A 22,297-nucleotide genomic window follows, 5' to 3' on the forward strand; every position below is an offset into this window, starting at 1 on the left:
TTCTAGCGTGTAGGCAACATGAACTGCGATTTTTGTTATGAGCAGGGTTGCCAACATTTATTTTCAATAATCAGGGAACTTGCGAAATAAAAATCAGGCAAAATCAGGCAACACACTCACTTGGCGCAACACCTTAAACTTGTAAAATTGACCCATTATTGCGAACAGCCGAGATCTGTCAAAAAAAGTGTCGTTCCATCGAGTCAATTTTACACATTATTTAGAAAAGCTGGCTTACTAAATAAAGGGTAGTTTTTTAACTTGTCATTCAGAATATAGAACTCTTTCTGCCGTAGCCGATCTCGTTCGACGATTCAATGAATCGGTTAATGCTGAAAGAAGATCAGTTGATTGAATATTTTCCTATTCTATAACAGGAGCATGGAAATTATACCTAGCCGAATACAGAAATTCAAAACCAACTGATTTGATTTTATTATTTTCTTTCCATCCTTCTGACACTTCAACGGGCTAACATCAAAGGGCTGACATCGCAGAGCGGGCTTCCAAAATAATGTGTAGATTTTACATGCTTACATTACTAATTTGCACCTCTGTTTGACGTACATGCTGTGTACACTATAAAGGGTACAAGGAGTTTACATGAAAAAGGAGTTAACCCAGTCTTTTCCGATAACGGGTCAAAACTACACTATAAGGGGTTGCGCCAGATGAGTGTGAACGTAAAAGTAACGGAAATTACGCTCAAAGTGATGACCTTTTTTTTTTTTTTGATCATCTCTCCACATTTTCACTCCAACATGTGTTGTGAGCCTACTTAGATGAATAACTCTACTGCATCAAAGCAATCAAAAGATTCCCTTCAATTCTCTTTTGTAATAAGAATTAACGGGAATCTTTCGATTGCTTTGATTCAGCCACATTTTCACTTTTTCACTTCAGCTACGGTACCTACTCCAGTTCCTTACTACCCATTTTTCATAACATTCGCAAAAATCAGGCAAAATCAGGCATATTTTCAAAAATCAGGGAAAATCAATGACTTATCAGGTTGTCAGGCAGATCCTCGAAAAATCAGGCAACGCCTGAAAAATCAGGCACATTGGCATCTCTGGTTATGAGACGAACTTTGTTGTCTGTTGTTGTTGTTGGAAACCTGAGACGGTCTCAGTGTCTCCCGAAGAAAATGGGAGACGCTGAGACCGTCTCGAGACGAACCGTCTCCTAGTGTGGACTAGGCTTCAGATTCGCAGCTGTTTTCGGAAATTTTGACTCCGGAGCGCTGCACGCGTCGACTCCGGCTTTCGGTACAACCCAGACGGAGACGAGCCATGGCCATGCTGCCAACACCACAATCAACAAGATTTTCGGTGGTTTGGAGGGAGCAGAACCAACACCGCACAAGTAGCAGCTGCAGATCCGGTTTTCGGGGGATTCGGAACGGCGCAACCTTAAAGGCGGGTTCGACTGGCTTCGAAGAATTCGGTGCGATAGCTACCATTTCGGCTGCAGGGGGTTCCGGGACAACGTCCGCCGCTTGGGTAATGCAATAAAAAAAATATAATTTTTATCTCATATTGCTAACGACGTCCTTTGTTTGTAGCTCCCGCTTTTGATGAAATCGGAGGATTCGGAAAGGGCAATCAGAAGCAGTTCGCTTCCGTTCCGGTTCGAGCATACTCATACTTTTACCAACACCGGTTTTGAAGAATTTAGTAGCTCCTTCGGAGCGGGAACTTTCGCGTAGCATCCGGCTAAAAATGGCTAGATTTCGTGCTAAATAAGAGTAGCGACAACCGGCTCTTATTCTGGAATAATAAGCTTTGGCCCAACAGATTTTCAATGTTTCGATCTTCGTTTTTCATCAACTAGAATTATTCGAACACCAAGCTGGGCACCGAGAAAGCTTTAATCGCCCACCAATGCGCCGGAAAACATCACACCTAGTTGTAACCTTTGTTGGTTCGAAACCAATGCTACCCAGTAGAGAAAACAAAACTAGCCTGGAATTGGACTCACCACGAGTCAATCCGCAGGACAAATAAAGATCAGCAGCTGCATTTTGTCACCATTGTGGGTGAAATTTTCCTCAATAAACTCAATCTTTGGAATAGAACAAGGGTTAGATCATGTATGTATGTATGTTGAGAAAAAATCTATCACTTCCAACGATATAAAACGTGTCTCGGAAATATCGAACTGTATGAATCAACCGACCAAAACTCTTCACGATTGGTGTTGAATCAGTTGTCGCTGTCGCTCTCGTTTTACCAGAGGAGGACTAGTTAAAAGAATACCTCTACAATCAAACCACAGAAATCGACACTGGAATGTGGCAAGAAGCCTAAACCGATAACCCCGATTCAAATCGAAATCACATTTCGCATGTTCTGAAGAGCACTTATTGTTTTTTTTTAAACTAGCGTACCGAAACTAGACAACATCACTAGGTAGTTGTGCTATTTCAGATATCACTTATTCAACTCTATTATAAAGCCAACTCTTGAATGTTCAAAAAATAAGAAAAAACATAGAATCTCTTTTATTTTGGAAAATTGTTGGAACATTATAAAACAATTGCTCATTTAATAATCCATTTTTCACATTTAATTCAAACGAGGTATTTGTATCTCATGTTTTCAATATCAATGTTTAATTTTTTTGGGTGGTAAATGGTGTCTAGGCAGTGAAAGACGACTTGATGGAAGTCGGTTGAAGCTTAAAAAAATTTTTAAAATGAACCGACATCCGAATTAAAAAAAAAGGTGATTCCTATTTGAACGTTAACGATTATATTTTGTTTTCAGTTAAAAGATAGGAGGGTTTTGTAATGACACAAAAAATAGATTTAGGACTTAAGTCGTATTTTTTTCCGCTAATGCTTCTTAACGGGGTTCACTCCTGCCGATTGACCCAATAATTTCCCGTCGATTGGCTGATAACGTTTGACTGAAAAGAATTTTTGGGACAACAGCTTATTTTCGAACCGAACGTACGTTGTGCACAGATGTGACGGCTTCTATGGATCTCCCAAATCGAAATGTTGTGAAAATGACAACAAAGCAATTAAAAACAAAAACATTCGAGTGAAGTGTACTAAATGTGCCGGGACATAGCCTTGTACTAAATGCGCAGGTTGACACCAGTTGTACTAAATATGTTTAGTACACTTGCAGGATTACTTATCCCCGGATAACTATTAGCCTCTGCATTATAAATCTGAAAAAATAAATCATTTTATATGCATGAACTTTTTTTTAATGTTTTTTTATTTCTGATTAGCTGGAATTTTAACATGGATACTTAAAATTCAAATCGAAAGCAGATTGAAATTACATTTTCTGATTTCAAATTAAGTTTGGAGATTGAGAATGAGGCACCTATTTAATTTATCAGATAGCAATTTTAGATTCAGTTTTCAGTTCAGAGTAAGAGTTGGAATAAAAATGCCTTTATTCAATTTAATGCCTTCTTTCAGAACATGAAGGAATTAGAAATCTTTTTAAAATTTCGAATGCTTTTTACACACAGATTAAGTTAAACAGTTTATAAAAACAATAACAAAAGTAAGTCACTTGGGGATAAGGAATGAAATTTTATAAATATGCAAAAAAATCCGATTTCGGAATACTATTTCAGAAATGAATAATTAAATAAAATTTTACCTGCTAATCGATGTCTTACATAAGAATCTTAGGAGATTAACAAACTTCACGGTCCTCTCCCTCTTATTCAACGATTTTTTGATTGGAGACACTTTTTCCCACTGGTTGCGGTCAGTTACAACTTCCCGGATGCCTTTCTGAAAAAAAGAAAATAATTAGAGAATTTTGCATAAATTGGTAAAGAAGTAAAAAAATACATCATTTGGTAGTGCTCGTTCCAGAACCATCTTCATACAAGTTTTTTTTCAGATAGGTTTGTCCCAATCGACATAATAACCAAAAGAGCAGCTCTGGTCAAATTCAAATTTTTGACCCTACTTTGCTGGCAACGAGAACGGGCCAGCGATTACGTCATCGATGCTCACACCTTCAGTCTCGAGTTATTCAACTTCCGACTGCCAACCTTTAGACCACCGTTGTGAGTTTTTAGAAGCCTGTGATGTGCCATCGGAATGGCCAATAACTTTCTTCGTCCTCAGCTAAAATAAAATTTTGTTTTAAGTTAAATAGGTTTAAATTTTGTTTAGTTTAAATTACCCACTTACCGAGCAAACTCAGGTAGAATGTTCTGCCCTATAAATTGATTCGCTTCCGTGAACAGCAGCAACGTTGCCGGAACTAAAGCGCTGGTTGATCAATCGAGCAGCCCCCATCCAGCGGAGGAATTCAATGTATAGGTTCAGGCTCTTCCGCGGGCGGTCACCACAACTAAATAGTTGGCCGGCACCCACAGGAAGTTTTTGTCAACACCCGTCCAGATGGAATTCCGGAGCAGCCTGGGATGAACGCACCGGGAACACCAAACAGAACCACAGCTCCACCCGCACGCACAGATCAGCAATGTTGACATCGTTGGTTGGTGCGAGTTCTGGAACATGTTAATCAATGGATTTTTATCTTCCTCCAGCAAAATTCGCGTAAAAGGAAAACAAAACTTTAATTTTTTCTCGCTTCGAAATTGCGACCGACTGGACGACATGCAGAAAAAAAACGACTGCGGTTTAAGTACAGACTATTGTTCGAGTCCATGCTAATATATTTGCTCAATTTGGTATACCAAAGCTATAGCAAAGGGTTTTTTTTACTCAAATTGAGCAAAAGCCATGACAATTTGGGAAAATGCTAACTGAGCAGTAAAAATTATTTTTTGCTAACGGAAAGTAACGGCTCATTTTTGCTAAGTGGAGCCTCGAAAGTTTTGTGTGTATGCATGGACCGCACATTGTAGGTGCAGATATACGAAAATGAGTATAAATAACATTCTATACGATGTAATCTGTAAAAGAAAATACGACTTCTGGTTGTCTGGGATAGAGGACATTGAGATCGGCTATCAGTTGCAGTGTTGCTGACCTGGAACACAGGCGGTCTTACTCTTTGGACGGGTGCCTGACGACGACTAAGGAAGGTAGGATTGACACTGGCTAGTTGGTTGTCCAACTCATCCTCCAACCAACCAGAAAAAATGTCGAAAGTTATCATCCTATTTCCTCTCGTCAAACTGGCCTTGTGACGAATCCACATCTGCTTGCTAAATGTTGGCAGCTTGTCTGCTAGATGAGCAATTAATTCGGGATTCATCAAATACATTTCAGCGTTAACATTTTTCAGAGCCACAGCAGTACCAGTAACGGTGTTGAAAAATGTCCTAAATGATTCAATATTTCCCTCTCTAACTGTTTCCAGGTTTCTAAGCATGTCCAGCCTATTCGACACAATCCATTCTGTACGTCCAAAATTCGTTTTTAACAGTTTAATAATCTGGTTCACATTTTCAGCGGAGGTAAGGAGAGCCTCAACGCACTGTCTGGCCTTGCCGTGAAGCGCTTTATTCAGCCTTCTCAGGTTGTCTTGACTAGACAAAGCAAATTCAACAGTGGAAATATTGAATTCATTCTCGAAAATGGGCCATTCCATTAAGTTTCCGTTAAACTGAGGCAAATCTCTTACAGCACGATACTGCAACGCTTTCAGTGCTTGCGTAACAACTTCGGTTTGTCCAGAGCCGCGGTCAACGGGGGGATCAAAACGAGGTGGTGGGTTGGGTTGTTCATGACCGTCAGGAATGTCTTCAACCCAACTCCGGACACGACAATCAGGACTACTATGAATGGAACTTCTCGAAACAGATTTCAGTTCGTTAATCTGGATCTCCCTTTCAATGCGCCTACGTTGAAACTCAGACTTTTTCTTTTCTAGTTGCATCTCTAAATCTTTCTGTATCTTTAGCTCCTCTAGTTTTTGTTGAGCTCTAATCTGATCTACTCTTAGAGATGCTTCTAACTCTTCCTGTTCTAATTGGTTTTCCAATTCTAGGGCTCTAATCTGACTAACAGTCTCACTAACGACTGACTTTCTGCTACTAATCGATCGTTTACTCCTACAGCTCATATTTCCGGTTTTGCTTCTAGCATTATCACCCGACTCGGAGTGCACTCTTGCATGTGCTGCGCCCACTTCAGACGGCCCAGGAATGGCAGCATCATGTGATAACGCTGGAACTTCTTTCACCGGAGTACGATACATTGTACTTGCTTGTGGAAGTTTGTAAACGAAATCGTCGAACTTCTTCGGGACTTTACCTGCCGTTGATCTTTCTGTTCGGCGCAGGTTATGTTCCATATAAACTGGTGTTGAGTTTCGAAGGACCAAATATTAAAACCTCGGACTCTACTGGCCGGGTAATCTTAACGGGTTTTACCTGCCGGTGGGAAGGACCAAATATTAAAACCTCGGACTCTACTGGCCGGGTAATCTTAACGGGTTTTACCTGCCGGTGGGAAGGACCAAATATTAAAACCTCGGACTCTACTGGCCGGGTAATCTTAACGGGTTTTACCTGCCGGTAGGAAGGACCAAATATTAAAACCTCGGACTCTACTGGCCGGGTAATCTTAACGGGTTTTACCTGCCGGTGGGAAGGACCAAATATTAAAACCTCGGACTCTACTGGCCGGGTAATCTTAACGGGTTTTACCTGCCGCTTCCGGAGGTTTCCGCTGGGATAAGTTCGAATTTCGGACCGTAATAGGAAATGTAGTTTTTCTTACAAAAGAACTCGATATATTTGTACTAGCAAAAAAGCACGTGTGATTTTCCTTCTATCTGACGTACAAGTGAAAAAATTTATTCAAAAATGTCAATGCCTGCTATGATCCCATCTCGTTGTCGGCAACACCACCGTTAAAACATTGGTCACTTCAGGACATCGGTAAGCTTGGGCTGGTCATTGGGCTGCAGATTCTGGGGCTGGGTGTCCAGAAGACTCATGATTGGCCGGTGAGGTTGTAAATCCTATAGAAGAAATAAATGGTCAAAAACATGGCTAAAATAGAAAAAAAAAGAAATATTACCCATGCTTTTTTGTTGGCTTGGTTGCGGCCGGAACTATGGTGGAATCGGCATGTCGCTTCGGGACCTAGAGGAAACCAACAACTTTCCTAAAATTATGGACAAAAAATGAATAAAACATACAGCAGAAATAAATGTTTTCAAACTTACCGAGAGGAGCGAAGAAATCTTGATGTTTTCGGAAAGACTTAACCAGCAGTTTTGGAAAAGTTGTGTGCGTGCAAGTAGGATGCAAAACACAGACTGAATTTCTGGTGGTGCGAGTGAGAAGCACAACGCCGTCATCTCCAATTTTACATACTTTGTAGTTATTTCAACGGAGAGGAACTTCAAAAACAGAAAGAACTGGGAAAGTATGTAAAATTCACCGAGTCTCCGAAACTCACCGCACGTAGAATGGAACGAACTTCAAAGTATGTACTTTTTACGGTTTCAGTATGTAAAAATTTCTTAGCGTGTATATTGCAATAAATCCATTCCTCACAGTTATGTGTAACGTAACTTACGTTTTGTGGATTTTTTATACGAAAGCTGATACGAATGTTTCACTTAAAGAGGAAAATCTTGTAAAAAATGATCGAACATTTTTAAACGGTCTCTAAAGTAGCTTTGGAGCATCACTAAAAAATACCAATCAGTTGAATCTTGGAAAACCTTTGCCTAAAAAAAATCAATTTAATGATTCAATAACTATCAACCTATTATTATCTCTTTGATCAATTTGATTGTATTATTTAGTTGCTTTTGATCAATAAGTAAATATTTATAAAACGGTTACTGGATTTCCTTTTCAATGTTGAAATAATTTGAAATTTTTTAAACACATTTCGTGTAATTAAATTTTCATTTTTGCATATTAATATTTTTTATTTAAGTGATTGTTCTATTTCAGTGCACTATTTCCTTTTTAAAATTATCCAAAAAGAGAAAATCGTACACGCTCAAACAAAATATACAAAATTTAGATTGAAATTTGTTCCTTTATATAAATTTCATTCAAACGATAACGATATTTCCGCAATTATTAAACTCCTTTGCGGATCTTAATTTTTTTTTGAACTAAGTACCACAGGGGGAGGAATATGGAATATACAATACACTTTTTAAATTTATGATTCGCTTTTTCCTTCAAAAGCAAATTTGTGTACATAATTAATCATGAGCTGCAGCTATATCCAGTGTTGAAATTAAGCCAAATTCAGTTAAATTTGTGTGAACGTTAAATTGAGAAACTTAAGTTTTCATTATTTTAAATTTAATAGTATAATGAATATAATTTTGCTTAATGAATAAAATTCAATGTAATCATATTTTTCATCAACCGATGATGGTTAAAAATGTTAAAGCGTGTTCAGCGAAACGCTGAGTAAACAAAACATGTTCTGAACAAGATAAGGAATTATTCCAAATTACGGCAAAATCTCAGCAGCTTTACAGCACAAAAACCAGTTTTATTGTAATGATTTTTAAACGAATTAATAATTAAGTGTGCCAATAGTAACTTCTAAGTCTAATGTGCAAATTCAATATGGATTTCCAATATTATCTGTTAAGTTTTCTGCTGCTAAACGCAGCAACGTCATTAGCCGATGACAAAGGTAAACGTGCATTGAGTTTTATTTTCTTATGGTTTCACTAATCCAGAACATTTTATCCTAATCCAGCCTGGAACGGTAAATGGTTTCCCAATCCTCCGAGTGGATCGACCACACAACCTAACAGTACAACGTCGACGGTAACAACTGAGAAAACAACAATTACCACCCTTGGCGCTTCCGCCTCCACCCCCGCTGCTTCCGTTCAGCGAGTTCCGATGGGTATCCGGGATCCGGACTGCGACGATGCCCAACACAATCTGGCCATCGACTTTGATCCGTACGATGTTCGCCACTCGACCGTTCACATGTGCCTAGATCATCGCCGGGACTACCGTGGGGATTACAATATGGAACCGCTTATTACTCTGCAACAGGTTCCCGCTGTCTACGTGGCCATTCACAAATGCATCAACACCACGATACAGTACGACGAACGGATACCGACGTTGTAAGCATTTATTTGAATTGAAATTCAGATCTCAATTTGGAAATTACTCATCAATTTTGTTTTTTTTTTCACAGTGGCACTCATCGGCCATTGTGGCCACGCTACGGCGAATACAAATACGTTCCACCTCAGCGTTGGTTGCACACCAGCGAGCATGGTGGCATCATTGCCCTGTATCATCCGTGTGCCAATAAACATCAGGTGGAGCAGTTTAAAGCGATCGTCAAATCTTGCCTTTATCGACATGTGATTAGCGCATCGGATCTCCCTAGCAGGGATCGACCGTTTGCCGTCGTGGCCTGGGGTGCGCTTCTGGAATTTTCGGTACTAGAACGTGAGGTGGTGGAAGATTTCATCCGGGAGCATGCTCTGAGGGGTCCGGAGCAGACGGCCCGCGATGGTCAGTACGATCATTTGCTGCTGGAACCGGCTCAAATCGTGTCGACCCTCGATGACGAAGTGCTGTGCCCCAAGCACAGACGAAGGGATTAACTTGTTGAGGACATTCAATTTAATTACTGCCCTCTTTAACAGTGCAACTTGGACAGTTTGAAACTTTTCCAAGTTATGAGACAGTGAATGGGAATTTTTTTCGCCGAATGTCTACCATTAGTGATATTTCCAGTAAATTTTTTATCCAATCATTTTATATACTGACCTTTACTAAAGAAGAACAATATTTAATAATTTAAGTTATAGGAAAATTGATTTATTTGTGAAGTCCTGCAATGTTCCCTTCTACTTTGAAATATTTTTTCTGAATAGGTAACCTCTAATCTTTCACAAAAGATTAACAACAAGGACCTTAATATCGCAATATGAAAGGGGTTTTGATAAGATCAATTTAATCAACTGTAACGGTTCGAAATTCACCGATCATACAGAAGTGAACATTAATAAGCTGAAAAAAATCGTCAGTTTCCTTAAATAACTTTCTCTCTCATTATAAAATGTACGATTGAGAACTTATTGTACATTTTCAACTGAAATTCAGCTCCAAAGCCTCTAAATTACTAATACTTTTTTAATCTCCATCTTACGAAATATTTAACGCCTGTTTGTAGGCAAAGAACTTCTTTATTTTCAAGAGCGTGCCTGCATGTTCCTTGAGGTTCTTAATGGCAGCAGAACGTGACACTTGGCGTTTAATATCAAAATAAGGACTGTCATACAGGGAAATATAATCCCTGAGAAAAAAAGAAACAAAAAAAGAAAGAAATTTAATTTTACATTGAATGAATTATTTTAATTGCCGAATATTTTTCAAAAGTTGCATTCCAAGAGGAAGTTAACGCGTCGGAGCAAATTTTAATTTTTTTTTCGATTCAAACTTTATAAACAAATCTTTGCTAGTAATCCTTTCGAATGATTCCAACCAGCTATGCCTGAAAAAAGCGTTTTTCCACCTCACGGACAATTAAACGCCTGATATTTAGGCAATGAGTTTATGTTGCATTCAAGATCTTGAATGCAAGCTTTGCATACAAGTACTTGAACAGAAAAGGGAAACTAATTTTAAAGACCAGATTGAACAAAGCTAATGCGAGGTGGATGCGCGAAAAAAAAGGTAAACATTACCCCACGATTTTTTTTGATAAACTCCGGTGTTAACAGAATTAAAAATTTACAAGAAAAGTGTTCATTTAATACGTTTTGAAACAGTCACATTGATAAAGTAAATAATGGCAGATATACTGGACATCGATGGAAGCACGCTTGAAGGGGCAAGCCATTTTTAAAAGATTCAAATTCAAACCAGTTAATTTTTGTTTTTCTTTGATAGGGAGGTCAAATCCTACGAATGTCCCTTTGCTTCAGTGTCCTATGTCGGAGATCGATTCGTATCTATAACATTCGCGCCGGTCGGAAGAAACCGGGTCTCGCAGCACAACACCTGACAGGTGTCGCACTACTACGAGATATTTGCCGAGCCAGGGTTCAGGGTCTCCAGATCGGTTCCACGGAGTTGGAATTCCACCCCGGCGATATAGGGCAAGGCAAATTCGACGGGCATGTACAAACGGCCGGAAGCATCAGTTTGCTTATTCAAGCCGTGCTGCCGGTAGCAATTTTTGGTGCCGGTTCCATTACTTTGGATTTGAAGGGAGGAACTAATGTGGATATGGCACCTCAGGTCGATTTCATGACCGAAATTTTCCGCCCCAATATGGAAAAGTTCGGTGCCACCTTTGATTTCGACCTTTTTCGGAGAGGCTATTTTCCGAAAGGCGGTGGCCACTGCGTGGTACACATTAAACCGGTGCGGACTTTGAAACCGGTGTCTTCAGTCGATTTCGGAAGTATTAGTAAATGTTACGGGTGGAGCTTCGTGGCAGGGAATGTGCCTATGAGAGTAAGTTAGTACATTTTTTAAAACTTCAATTGCAATAATAAAATTGTTTCATTTTTTGTAGGTATCCAAAGATGCTTCTAACGGTGCTAAGAATGTGCTTCAAAGGCTACAGCCTCCAGAAATCGACATAGATGAATACAAGGAAAGTGTCGACATGGCACCGGATAACTGCTCTGGGATTATGTGGGTTAAAATTTTACTAACTAAAATTCCTTACAACATAACTAATTCCAACATTTCGTATGTAGCCTAGGTCTTCAGACCACCACCGGTGCCATTCTGGGCGCGGGGTCGCTCGGAAACCGGCAGAAGGACTCCTTCCAAATGGGACTGGAAACGGCCAACATTATTAAAGAGGCGCACAGTGTGGGAGCATGCGTTGATCGGCATGTTCAGGATATGCTGGTGGTGCTGATGGCATTGGCCGATGGTCGCAGTGCGGTCAAAACCGAGCCACTTACCATGCACACCAAAACTGCCATTCACATTGCCCAGCTGATGACTAGGGTAAGGTTGAAGTTATCTGATGCTTTTTTCATAAAATTTTTGATTTGTTAATTCTCTTGCAGGCTAAATTTACGGTAACAGAACAACCAAATGGGTGTTGTCTGATAGAATGTGACGGTATCGGAATGAAAAATAGGTATCTTTGAATTTGTTTTTAAAGTCAGGTAAGTAATCATTCCTGAGTTAAGTTGAATAAATTTGAAGGCTAAATAATCAAAAATGAATGAAATCAAATTTTGTGATGCCTTAATACCTAGTGAGGTATCACAATCATTAAAAAATGGGACCTCATCTGGGATATCAAAAGTTATTTAGGTACCTATTTATTATTTCGTAAAATTGCCTTCTAACCGCGATTGCATTGAACTTTCATATTTTCATGATAACATGTTGAACATATGTTATAGATTTGTACATAACCCGCAAAGTATAGTTTATATCTAAAAGAAATCGCGGAATACTCCCAGATTATTCTATAGCGACTTAGTAATACGCCGTCCTAACTGATTTAGGTTTTACATAACAAAGAAACATAAACATCCACTTCCAAGATGAGTAATATGCCAGAACATATTGAGGCCATAAAAAAACAATGACCATTTATTTTCATAGTCTACCGTCTCACGACATAACTTCATGAACATTATTTCTCCAATTCACTGGGGTACCCCACATTCGCTAGATCATACTCCACTTGGTTGTGCCCCTGCTCGTATCGTTCCTACCGGATTCGTAGCGAACACCTGTTTTGCAGGACAGTCGCCCGGCATTCTCGAAACATGTCCTACCCAGTGTATTCGGCCAGCCCTCACCACCTTCTGGATACTGGGTTCGCCGTAGAGTCGCGCGACCTCGTTGTTCATCCTTTGCCTTAACTCAACACTCCGTTCTCCTGCACGCCGCTTAAGATGGGTCTTAAAAACCCTTCGTTTGAATTACACCAAGTGTTCAAAGGACCGCCTCGAGCAATATCCACGTCTTGTGCCTGTAGAGTACAACCAGTCCAATGAGCGTAGTGTAAAGGTTACACGTGCGAGGGCTAAGCGTCATTGTCTGCGGTCACCAGTGAGCCGAGATAGACAAAGTCTTCGACTATCTCTAAGTCGACGACGTCGATCGTGAACTTGTTATGACTGGAAAAGCGGGCTCGGTCGGTTTCGGACCCGCAGACCAGCATGTACTTCGTCTTGGACGTATTAATCATCAACCTAATCCTCCCTGCTTTATGTTTCAGTTCGCGGTAGATCTCCTCCACCTCCGCAAATGATCTGCCGACTACTATGTCAATGCCGTCGACAAAGCAGATAAGTTGACGTGATCTGTTGAAAATCGTGCCCCGCAATCAATGAGGAGTTTGTGTTATCTATTAATGAAAGTCTGGTTTCCGAATCAAGTTAGAGACCATTCATCGAAAACAACCAAGTAAATTTTTTTCCAGACTCCGAGATCACTCAAAACGAAAAAGTAAGATTCGTTGCGAATGCCCCGCGAATCCTGGGATAGTCAAACTGTGCTGAGTAAAATGCTGAACATAACAAAGATTTTTTGCTTCGGGGAAATTTGGCGGATTCATGTTTTTGGCACAAAACAGACGTTTTGGCTTTTGTACCACCATGTACCAAATCGGGCCAAAATATGACGGGTCCATCACGCTGCTTGATCATCGGCAATAAACGCTTCTGAATGCATTCCTTGATGTAGTTCTGGGTTTTCATTTTTTCCGATGTGACGTACGAGCTAGAGATTTTGCCGCACTCGCAAATTGCGGGGATTTTTTTTTTTTTTTTTTGAATTGACTGTCGTTGACAGAAGCCGCTTGATTTGGGTTCCTTTTAGTTTTTTTGATTCTGGTATGTGTTGAGCCCTAGTCGCTCTTTAGCACGCATCACGTTAGACGCCGAAGTCCTGACTTGTCTCGCCACATCCCGAAAGGAAGCCGATAGTTTCTGTTTGTAGACATTCCTGACCTTTTTTCGATAACAGGACTTACAGGACCAGATTTTCGACCGCTCCTTGGTTCATTTTCAAATGTACAATGTTCATCATATTTTTTAATAGTTGTCCGTACCGCTCTGACGCTCACATCCTCTCCTTCGGCCAATTTTCTCAATGAGATTCCACTCACAGTACACACAAAATTTTCGAGGCTCCACTTAGCAAAATTTCGCTGTTACTTTCGATTAGCAAAATGGGTTATTTTACTAACGCGATAGCAAAAAGCTAATTTTGCTTCACTTTAGTAATTGAAAAGGCAATTTTACTTAATTTTAGTAGAACGAAAGTTTTCTACACACAAAACTTTCGGGGCTCCACTTAGCAAAATTTCGCTGTTACTTCCCGTTAGCAAAAATATTTTTTTACTGATGAGTTAGCAAAAAGCTAAATTTACTTGATTTTAGTAATAAAAAAGGTCATTTTACTTGATTTTAGTAAAACGAAGGTTTTTCAGCCGCTTTGTTCACAGACACCAGCCGCCGCGCCAGTAGGGAGAAAAATAAAAAGCTGTCGCGATTAAGTGCGGTTCCGGATGTTCGTTGCTGATAATTCTTGTGGTGGCAAACTCCACAACGAAATGGTAGCTGAATCGACACCGGATGCTTACAGGGTAAGGTCTGATCTTAAAGTGTTCAGATTCTATAATTTCTCAATTTCTAATTTGTGTGTTTGTTTTTTTTTTCTACCAGGATAAAACTGCAACATGAAGCGCGCCACAGGCCGGTAATGAAGAAGGACCACAACTGGAAATTCAACAAGCTGCATCCGGCAAACACCCCGGTGCTTTCTTTGTCGAAGGTGGCATGGCATTTCGCTCGCCAGTAGGTGCGTTCCCAGAATAGGAAAAGTGTGAAAAAAACATAAAAAATGTGAAAAATAAATTATAAGTGAATGAAATTTGTGTATTTTATTCAATATTCAAACATTCCCCTGATTCTCCAGAGAAAAAATAGAGAAACATGAAATTACGGATCCGGGCAATCATTTTCTCCGGTTTTTGCTAGAAATTTGAGTAAAAACTGCGGCGGCTAACTTTTGTACTCGTTTGCTAAAATTTTAGTTAAAAAATATTGCTAAATTTATTGCTAAGTTTCTAGCTGGTCAAATTTGAGCAAAATTTTGCTAAATTCCGGCCTCGAAAATTTTGTGTGTAGCCGCTTTGTTTACAGACAGCAGCCGCCGCCAGTTGGGAGAAAAAAAAACAAACTGACGCGATTAAGTGCGTTTCTGAAAGCGCGATGCTGGTGGTTCTTGTGGTGGCCAGATCAATACCGGATCAATGCGTACAGGTAAGGGCCGCGGCCGTGATCATGAAATGTACAGATTTTCCGATTTTCAAAATGCAAAATTGTTTGTTTTATTTTTCTACCAGGTTGCAGTTTCCGGAGATATTGACGGGGTTTTCGCAACAGTCCGGAAGTGGACAACTGAAGTTTCAACGCGCTGCGTCTGGCACAATCATCGATGCATGAATGACGAGCGGTCATTAGCCGGAAGGTGCGTTCCCAGAATCCATACTTATTACTTTGCATTTTATAAAAAGTGTTTTGAAAAAGTAATAAATAAATTCAAAGTGATGTTATCCGTGCATTCTATTTAATAATCAAACATTCCCTCGAAATTTGCAGATAAAAACATAAAAAAATGAAATTTCAGATTCTGCGGGATTTTTATTCCTGGTTTTTTGCTAAAATTTAAGTAAAACATGCCGGCGGCTAATTTTTTTTTCATATTTGCTAAAATTTGGGCAGAAAAAAATTGCTAAATTGATTGCTTAATTTCTAGCTGGTCAAATTTGAGCAAAATTTTGCTAAATTCCGGCCTCGAAAGTTTTGTGTGTACACAACTTTTGCACGATACTGTTTCTCTTATCCAGAGTAAAACACGCATTTTGGAACGTAATCACAAACTAAATGTTTTTTTTATGTTATCATGTACAGAAATGTGTAAACAAAAGGACGCAGTCAGCAGAATGCGAAAAAAAAATAGATTCAAAATGACCGTTAACATTAGGTGTGCAGTCTATAATGGCAAATATTGGTTTTGTTTCTGTAAGAACGTAGTAAGCAGCAACTCCTATGGTGCGGAAGCATAATAAACACTGTATCCTTAGTTAACTAGTTTGTTAGGAAAATAAAACTTTTTACTCTTTGACGAGCACTCAATTAAGTTGGTTCAGCTTTGTTTCACTCTGCTCAATTGGTTATGAGCCCAGCTGAATTAATTGAAGCCTGGAAGATTCTGCAAGCAGTTTTCAAGAAGTCATGGTTCTGGGAAGAGATTCCTCCAGCGGTCCAGCAGCACAAGGCGGTGCTAGCGGTCGAAATCCTTCGCAAATCAACAGCGGATTTGGCGATGGTTCGACAAGCGCACGCAGGCGGAAACGATCGAATTCTCGGACAAGTCAGTCTTCCGGCGCTGGAGAAACTTAAAGGTCGCCAGAATTACTCAACGTGGGCGTTCGGCATGAAAATGATATTAGTTCGAGAAGGCACGTGGTACGCTGCTTGACCCGGAGAAGGTCAATATGAGCACTCGCTACAATTTGCCTGAGTTTGGAGTCAGTGTACTACAGCGTAGTTCAGGACGCACGAACGGCACAGGAAGCTTGGGAAGAGCTGCGAAGAGCTTTTCAGGATGACGTTTTGACGAGGAAAATCGGTCTGCTGCGGAAACTGACATCGTTACGGCTGGAGGAATGCGAAAGCGTGGAATCATATGTCGATAGTTTGATGTCCACTGTCCATAAACTCGCCGGGATTGGGTTCCGAGTAGAAGACTCGTGGCTGGCGGCGTTGCTGTTGATAAGACTCCCTGCAAATTACGAGCCGATGATCATGGGATTGGAGGCTTCGGAAGCAGCACTGAAGGCGGATGCGGTAAAGACTAAAGCCTAGTCCACACTAGGAGACAGTTCGTCTCGAGACGGTCTCAGCGTCTCCCATTTTATTCGGGAGACGCTGAGACCGTCTCAACAACAACAACAAATAACAAGGTTCGTCTCATAACAAAAATCGCAGTTCATGTTGCCTAGTGTGGAGATACTGCAAGACGTTAAAATTCAAACAGTATCAAAGTCGATATCTCCGCAACAAAATGGGTTGGCGGAGAGCATGAATCGCACTCTTTTGGAAAAGGCCCGTGCGATGTTGAACGATTCCAAACTGCCGAAGCAGTTTTGGGCTGAAGCGATTTTGACAGCAGCCTATATCACGAACCGGTGTCCATTAAGAGCGTTAGAAAACATCACACCCGAGGAAGCATGGTCAGGAAAACGTCCGAACTTGCATCATCTAAAGGTCTTTGGTTCACGTGCCATGGCGCATGTGGTGAAGCAGAAACGCAAGAAGCTGGATCCGAAGTCCCAGGCATGCATTTTCGTTGGGTATGCCGAAGATTCCAAGGCATACAGGTTGTACGATCCGGTCCAAAACGAAGTTTTCATCAGCTGTGATGTCATCTTGGTCGAAGAGGGAAAGCCGACAGCTTGGTCAATTCTTCAAGCCCAGATCCTGTAAATTTCATCGCAGTGACAACGATGCAGATGCAAGAATCTGTTAACCAATCCGAGGATGCTGACTCTGCGCTCCCACCGCAACTTAGTAGACCGGCTGATCAGCAGCTAGAGTTTAGGCGCAACGGTCGGGAGCGCCGACCCCCAGGCAAGTATTCCGATTATGTTACTTTTACGCCTTTTACTGTCCTGGAAAATTTCCCCCCAGACATCCTTTGTTGCTGCTGACGATCCAGTGAGTTACGCTGAAGCCCTGGCGAGACCGGACCGAGGCCAATGGTTGGCCGTCATGCATGAGGAGATTCGATCTTTGGAGGAGAATCATACCTGGGAGTTAGCTGATTTGCCGAAAGACCGAAAACCGATACGCAACAAGTGGGTGTTCAGGACCAAACGGGATGCTGACGGGCGAATCGACAAGTACAAGGCGCGTCTTGTCGTGAAGGAGTGTTCGCAACATCCAGGAATCGACTACGACAAGGTCTATTCACCGGTGGTCCGATATTCGACGATTCAATATCGCTTGCAGTGGAGCACAAATTGGATATCGAACAAATGGATGCTGTGAGTGCGTACTTACAATGAAGTCTCGGAGATGAGGTCATCTTAATGGATCAGCCGGAAGGGTTCGGCGATATGAGTAATAAGGTCTGTTTGCTGAAGAAGGCGCTTTATGGTTTAAAGCAATCCGGACGAGTGTGGAACGCACAACTGCATGGAGCACTGAATGAGTTAGGCTTATCGCAATCGAAGGTGGACAATTGCCTGTACTACCAGCTGGCGTGTAGGAAAATGCTTTTCGTCACCGTTTACGTTGACGATTTTCTTATTTTTTCCAACGACCTGAAGAAGAAGCTGAAGGAATTTTTATGTCAGCGGTTCAAGATGAAGGATCTTGGAGAGGCCCAACTTTGTCTCGGGTTGGGAATTTCCCGTGACCGAGCTGATGGTAAACTGTGGATCGATCAGGCTCAGTACGTGGAGAACATCTTGCAGCGGTTCAACATGGGAAACTGCCACCCAGTTTCGAATCCGATGGATCCAAGTACGAAGCTGGACAAGACGATGTGCTCGACCACGAAGGACGAAATTCTGGAGATGGAGGAGGTTCCGTACAAGGAAGCTGTTGGTTGCCTGACGTATTTGGCTCAAGCAACGAGGCCGGATATAATAAGATTGCCAGAATTTTTTCAGTACGTATCCGGGCCGGATAAACCGGGCGATTTTTATATAAAAACCTGACAAAATCCGGACATTCGATTTCAAATTGACGACCATAAATCCGGGCAATATCCGGGCAAATTTTCTCTAAACTCAGAAATTACTCAGCAAAAATCAAGAAAAAAAATTAAATTTTTTTTTTCATCAAAACTCAGCGATAGATTTTAAACCGTATTTTAGGCTTCCAAAAAACCTTTCATGATTATTTTTATAAAACTTGTTCAAAAAATTTCGTTTTGGAGGTGTTTGTTGTTGTTTTTTTTTGTTTAATTTGCCAAATAAAGTGAAGCATTTTTCAATGAAATCTGGGCAACCGGACCGGGCCGGACTGTTCTCAAATTTAGTATTGAATATCCGGGCAAACCCGGATAAAACCGGGCAAACCCGGATAAAACCGGGCAATCTGAAAACCTTAGGATATAAGTTTCGCCGTGAATCAGGTCAGCCAATTCTGCAGTAACCCTGGTCGCCAACACTGGAAAGCTGTGAAGAAGATAATCAAATATCTGAAGGGAACCGTTTCCAACCGTATCAAGTACAGCCGAGAAGGAGGTCATCTACACAGTAAACGAAAATTACCGAGTTCGGTAATTCTTTTACCGAAATCCTAACATGTGTAAATCGTTAAACTGTTCGGTAATTTTTTCGATAAAAAACAAACGAACATCGGTAAATCGATTCTTCATTTACCGATGTTCGTTTATTTTTTACCGAAATTATTACCGAACAGTTTAACGATTTACACATGTTGGGATTTGGTAAAAAAATTACCGAACTCGGTAATTTTCGTTTACTGTGTAGTTGGATACTGGGATGCGGATTGGGGAAGAGATCCTGATAGCCGGAAATCGACAACTGGCTATGTTTTCACCATTACGGGAGGAGCTGTGTCATGAAATGTGAAGCAGCAAGCAACAGTTGCGTTGTCTTCATGCGAGGCGGAGTATCTTGCGCTGTCCAAAACCATCCAAGAGGCTCTTTGGTGGCGCCTTCTACTGTTGCAGATTTCTGGAGAACGAGTCATCCTGATACGATGTGACAATCAATCCGCCATCTGTATCGCAAGGAACAAAGGGTACCATCGGAGGACGAAACACGTGGACATCCGGTATCACTTCGTGATGTACTGGAAGAAGGCGTTGTTGATCTGTCTTATATCAATACAAAAGATCACTAGCAGACGGTTTCACCAAGGCGTTAACGAGTCTAAAGCATGGAGCATTCAAGAACTTGGTTGGACTCGTAGCTTAGAGCAAGTTCACTGGTGTTGAGAAAAAGTGGTAGAAATTTTGCCATTTTGAAAATTTTACCATGCAAACATGTTTTCAAGATCTTGGGGCGTTGTATTTTTTTAAAACACTGTTTCTATTTCAGCCGTATGTGATAGAAATATTGCTATTTTTGCATCACAGCATGCGAAAATACAACACGTGTTGTGAAAAAACTACAAGGCCACAGATCTTGAAAATGTTTCTGCATGGCAAAATTTTCAAAATGTGCCGTAAGTGTCAAATTTTCTACCACTTTTTCCCAACACCAGTGAACTTGCTCTTAGGGAGAAGTGTTAGGGAATAGTAAGCAACGACTCCTATGGTGTGGAAGCATAATAACCACTGTATCCTTAGTTACCTAGTTTGTTAGGAAAATAAAACTTTTCACTCTTTGACGAGCACTCAACCAAGCTGGTTCAGCTGTGTTTCACTCTGCTCAATTATTTCCGGATCCTGGGCGTTCTACGTTTTCGGCGTCCTCCAACATCTTCTTAGATTGCTTAAAAAAGTCGCTGCGACTCTGCGTCAACTCAAGAATATCGAAAATGAAAACGGTCGTCTGCTCGACCTTTCTTTGTCAACGAAGGGTTTAGAAATCCTCCTTAGTAATCTCACTCAATGTTACCAGGATGTTTGCTCCCACAGAGAAAACAGGAGCTTTCTATCATGATTTCAAGAATGCTGGCTTTGAAGCTATCTTCCTGGTTCAGGGTTCTATAAAATGGGAAGTTACTTTAATTTATCGGTCTTATCGATGTAAAGTGATGTTCTTTTCATTAAGAACATGTTAAGATTATGAAATTTTATAGACGGATAGAAAGTTAGAAGAAATGAAAGGTGGATTGTGTGTTGAATGATGGATGGATTTGACATTTAGTTCGGGTCTTTGACAGTGTTGTTTGGGGCCCAAAATACGTTGCACCCACCTGGAATCTTCCGATCGCTTTGATTCAGTATGTTAAAAATTTTAAAATTAACAACCTAATCGAATATTTTCTGACAACTCGTTCTGAATAGAGTTTAAACTCGTTTCACTTCATTCGAAAAAAAAAAAACATGATGACCTAATGAGTTCGCAATAAATGTGAACACAACCCTTTCTACGATCATCAAATTTGAAAACTTCATCCGGCACAAAATCCTGCATTTGAGTGAAGCAGAGAAAAAAAAACCGAACCTCGACAAATATATCGTCCCATATCTACATATCAGCTTAGCGCAACACGAGAAGCCGAAAGCGCATTGAATTGAATGCTTCGAAAGCTTTCATTCGCGGTTGATGCGTGTCTTGATTTGATTATGAATATACTGTCGATGGAAGCATATTTTTTTCATGCTCCGAACTTGAGGCGTGTCCAATTGCTGAATGAAAACGGTTGGAGCCGGTGAAAAGGCGATTGCTTCTTGATTTTTTTCCTCGGTTCGCCTTGGGGATCATGTGGCTACCTCACATACATTTATTGGTAGTTCTTACTGGGAACCTGCACTAGCAATTGCCCCAACAACAACAACAACCACGAAAAGAGATAGTATCCATCCATCCATCCTTCCTAACTCCCGTTAGCCATTGTTTTCAATTGGAAACCGTTTTGGTTGTTAAATTAGTTAGCTGCAAGAGCCGGATATTGATGTTATCGATATTAAGTTTCACACATGCGGCTATATCTAGATAAGGCGGTGCGAGTATCGATTTGAATATTAAAAGCTAACTTTTTAGGGCGTTGTTTCTGCATTGCGGTGGGCTATGATATGAGACATCAAAATGTTATACAAGGTGGGAAGACAATAACTAACTTCAATAACGATATGAATAATACTGGAACAAATCAACGAATTTCAGGACTCTTTTCTGCTGGTGTTCGTTGATTTCGAAAAAGCATTCGACCGACTGAACCATGAAAAAATCTGGGCTGCTCTTAGACGACGAGGAGTCCCAGAGAAACTAGTCCATCTCATCGAAGCACAGTACGAGACATTTTGCGTGCAAGATCTTGCACGACGGTAACTTGTTCTATCGATTCCCGGTAACTGCTGGAGTGAGACAAGGATGTATTTTATAACCGCTGCTGTATTATGGAGGCTTACTCTGTGGTCGAAGCCACAACGAAAAAGTAAAGATAGCAAGCATATTTGGAGCATCTTTTGGTTTTGTTGCAAATTGGTTTAACCAGGGGACTGAGACAATCGGAGAATCATCGTCAATGATCAAACAAATTTTGAAGCCAATGATTGAATTTGTTATAATTTGTTACAATTTGTTAGAGAGAATTAGAAGGTTTCAGTTAAAATGAGAGAAACCGGTGCTCAGAGAGAGTGAAAATGTGCTAATTGTTGCAAATGTTGCAAATTGTTACGATTTGTTAAGCAGTTGTTGAATTTTGATCATTACCATTCCAAATGCAAAGAATTCTCT

General features: G+C 40.6%; 3 protein-coding genes and 1 long non-coding RNA gene across 4 annotated transcripts; 3 read left to right on the forward strand and 1 right to left on the reverse strand.

Annotated features, from left to right (window-relative positions):
• Positions 1-6,518: 6,518 nt before the first annotated feature.
• Positions 6,519-7,380, reverse strand: LOC129758263 (uncharacterized). Its single transcript, XM_055755737.1, has 3 exons — positions 7,128-7,380; positions 6,980-7,066; positions 6,519-6,920 (listed from the first exon to the last, which is right to left on the reverse strand). The coding sequence occupies exons 1-3, from the start codon at positions 7,260-7,262 to the stop codon at positions 6,822-6,824; spliced, it is 321 nt and encodes a 106-aa protein (XP_055611712.1). The 5' UTR covers positions 7,263-7,380; the 3' UTR covers positions 6,519-6,821.
• Positions 7,381-8,247: 867 nt separating this feature from the next.
• LOC129755931 (uncharacterized) lies at positions 8,248-9,715 on the forward strand. The gene is made up of 3 exons (XM_055752636.1): positions 8,248-8,575; positions 8,642-9,023; positions 9,098-9,715. Exons 1-3 carry the CDS (start codon positions 8,491-8,493, stop codon positions 9,513-9,515), a joined length of 885 nt encoding a protein of 294 aa, XP_055608611.1. The 5' UTR covers positions 8,248-8,490; the 3' UTR covers positions 9,516-9,715.
• Positions 9,716-10,575: 860 nt separating this feature from the next.
• LOC129750724 (RNA 3'-terminal phosphate cyclase) lies at positions 10,576-12,098 on the forward strand. The gene is made up of 5 exons (XM_055745734.1): positions 10,576-10,747; positions 10,807-11,376; positions 11,438-11,559; positions 11,625-11,883; positions 11,946-12,098. Exons 1-5 carry the CDS (start codon positions 10,706-10,708, stop codon positions 12,027-12,029), a joined length of 1,077 nt encoding a protein of 358 aa, XP_055601709.1. The 5' UTR covers positions 10,576-10,705; the 3' UTR covers positions 12,030-12,098.
• Positions 12,099-14,218: 2,120 nt separating this feature from the next.
• On the forward strand, positions 14,219-14,775 carry LOC129750727 (uncharacterized). The gene is made up of 2 exons (XR_008738471.1): positions 14,219-14,488; positions 14,568-14,775. It is a non-coding gene; the product is annotated as an uncharacterized LOC129750727 (long non-coding RNA).
• The last annotated feature ends 7,522 nt before the right edge of the window (positions 14,776-22,297 follow it).

This window comes from Uranotaenia lowii, chromosome 3, assembly GCF_029784155.1.
Source record: "Uranotaenia lowii strain MFRU-FL chromosome 3, ASM2978415v1, whole genome shotgun sequence".
NCBI classification, from domain to species: domain Eukaryota; kingdom Metazoa; phylum Arthropoda; class Insecta; order Diptera; family Culicidae; genus Uranotaenia; species Uranotaenia lowii.

Coding starts and splice junctions, on each gene's coding strand:
- LOC129755931 (XM_055752636.1), top strand. CDS start 8,491: ATGTGCAAATTCAATATGGATTTCCAATATTATCTGTTAAGTTTTCTG. Junction 8,576..8,641: donor GTCATTAGCCGATGACAAAG/GTAAACGTGCAT, acceptor ATCCTAATCCAG/CCTGGAACGGTAAATGGTTT. Junction 9,024..9,097: donor GACGAACGGATACCGACGTT/GTAAGCATTTAT, acceptor TTTTTTTCACAG/TGGCACTCATCGGCCATTGT.
- LOC129750724 (XM_055745734.1), top strand. CDS start 10,706: ATGGCAGATATACTGGACATCGATGGAAGCACGCTTGAAGGG. Junction 10,748..10,806: donor ATGGAAGCACGCTTGAAGGG/GCAAGCCATTTT, acceptor TTTCTTTGATAG/GGAGGTCAAATCCTACGAAT. Junction 11,560..11,624: donor GATAACTGCTCTGGGATTAT/GTGGGTTAAAAT, acceptor TTTCGTATGTAG/CCTAGGTCTTCAGACCACCA.
- LOC129758263 (XM_055755737.1), bottom strand. CDS start 7,262: ATGACGGCGTTGTGCTTCTCACTCGCACCACCAGAAATTCAGTCTGTG. Junction 7,067..7,127: donor AGATTTCTTCGCTCCTCTCG/GTAAGTTTGAAA, acceptor CCATAATTTTAG/GAAAGTTGTTGGTTTCCTCT. Junction 6,921..6,979: donor AAGCCAACAAAAAAGCATGG/GTAATATTTCTT, acceptor TTTCTTCTATAG/GATTTACAACCTCACCGGCC.